This window comes from Austrofundulus limnaeus, unplaced genomic scaffold (genome assembly GCF_001266775.1).
Source record: "Austrofundulus limnaeus strain Quisiro unplaced genomic scaffold, Austrofundulus_limnaeus-1.0 Scaffold6249, whole genome shotgun sequence".
In the NCBI taxonomy this organism is placed as follows: domain Eukaryota; kingdom Metazoa; phylum Chordata; class Actinopteri; order Cyprinodontiformes; family Rivulidae; genus Austrofundulus; species Austrofundulus limnaeus.
Genome location: NW_013958651.1, coordinates 1 through 1,073, shown reverse-complemented (window position 1 = coordinate 1,073; position 1,073 = coordinate 1). Strand labels below are relative to the sequence as shown.

The following is a 1,073-nucleotide window of genomic DNA, read 5'->3' as shown; positions in this document are numbered from 1 at the left end:
GATAAACAACATATAAAAGAAATGTCCCTAATAAAAAGTGATAAAAAAATAAAAAATAAACACTTCCTTGGGAATCATCACCTGCCTAATAAAAGGTATGGAATAGTACAGTATAAAAGACTGTGTCTGCGCTTCTATGTCTGTCTGTTAGCAAAATGACCCTCTGGATGGATTTTATTGCAACTCTCATTAGGCAATAATTAAGTACACACTCACAAAATGATTAACTTCCGGGACAACTGAGGGCTGATCACGCCTGAGCTTTGTTTAAAATATTGGTGCACAGTGTGTGTTAATGAACTTCTTCAATAAATACTTGTTTACTGCTTGTTAAACTTTTTCTCTTGTTTTTTGCAGTTTGTCATTTTGCAGAAGATAAAGTTTCTTGGACAGAACTCGATCTCATGTTTTTTTTTCTTGTTTTGTGTCCCAACAGGTGAGATTACAAGTTGGTGTTTACATTGTATATTTAATAGACTGGCTGACCGTTTTCAGCCGGGAACAGTTTCTGATCCTGAGGCTGGAAGACCACGCTAGTAACAGGAAATACACCATGCACAAAGTCTTTGATTTTCTCAGCCTCGGTGAGTGACAGAAAACTTAGATCAGTGTGACACAACACAATTTTTTTCCCCCCTGAAAACCAAAAGCAGACTCATTACAAAAGGTGTTTGTGTGTCTTACAGGACCACTGACAAAAGAAATAGAGTCAGAAATCACAAGAAGTCCAGCATCCAACACCAGAAGACCAGCAGATAAAAACTTGGGGCCCATGCTGCCGATCACTAAGGAGATCCTGCATGACTTTTACTCGCCGTTCAATCAGAAACTGGCTAAAGTTCTGCGGAACGACTCCTTCCTCTGGGAGAAATAACTCAACCCTCCCCGAGCAATCAGACTTTCTCTTCATCTCTCAAGTGCCCATAAAAAAAGCAACCCTATTTTTTAAATGTAAATTATTTTTAAGTTATAAAATGCAGAAATGAATCAGAGATACAAAAAAATTAAAAAGCACAAGTGTGTGTGTGTGTGTGTGTGTGTGTGTGTGTGTGTGTGTGTGTGTGTGTGTGTGT

At 38.3% G+C, this 1,073-nt stretch overlaps 1 protein-coding gene across 1 annotated transcript; it reads left to right on the top strand.

The window, feature by feature from the left end:
* Positions 1-436: 436 nt before the first annotated feature.
* LOC106512385 (carbohydrate sulfotransferase 15) lies at positions 437-998 on the top strand (the record flags this gene model as incomplete). Its single annotated transcript, XM_014001014.1, is given in 2 exon segments — positions 437-584; positions 687-998. Coding segments are annotated over 2 exon segments (336 nt in total), but the record flags the coding sequence as incomplete, so codon positions are not given.
* Positions 999-1,073: the final 75 nt, after the last annotated feature.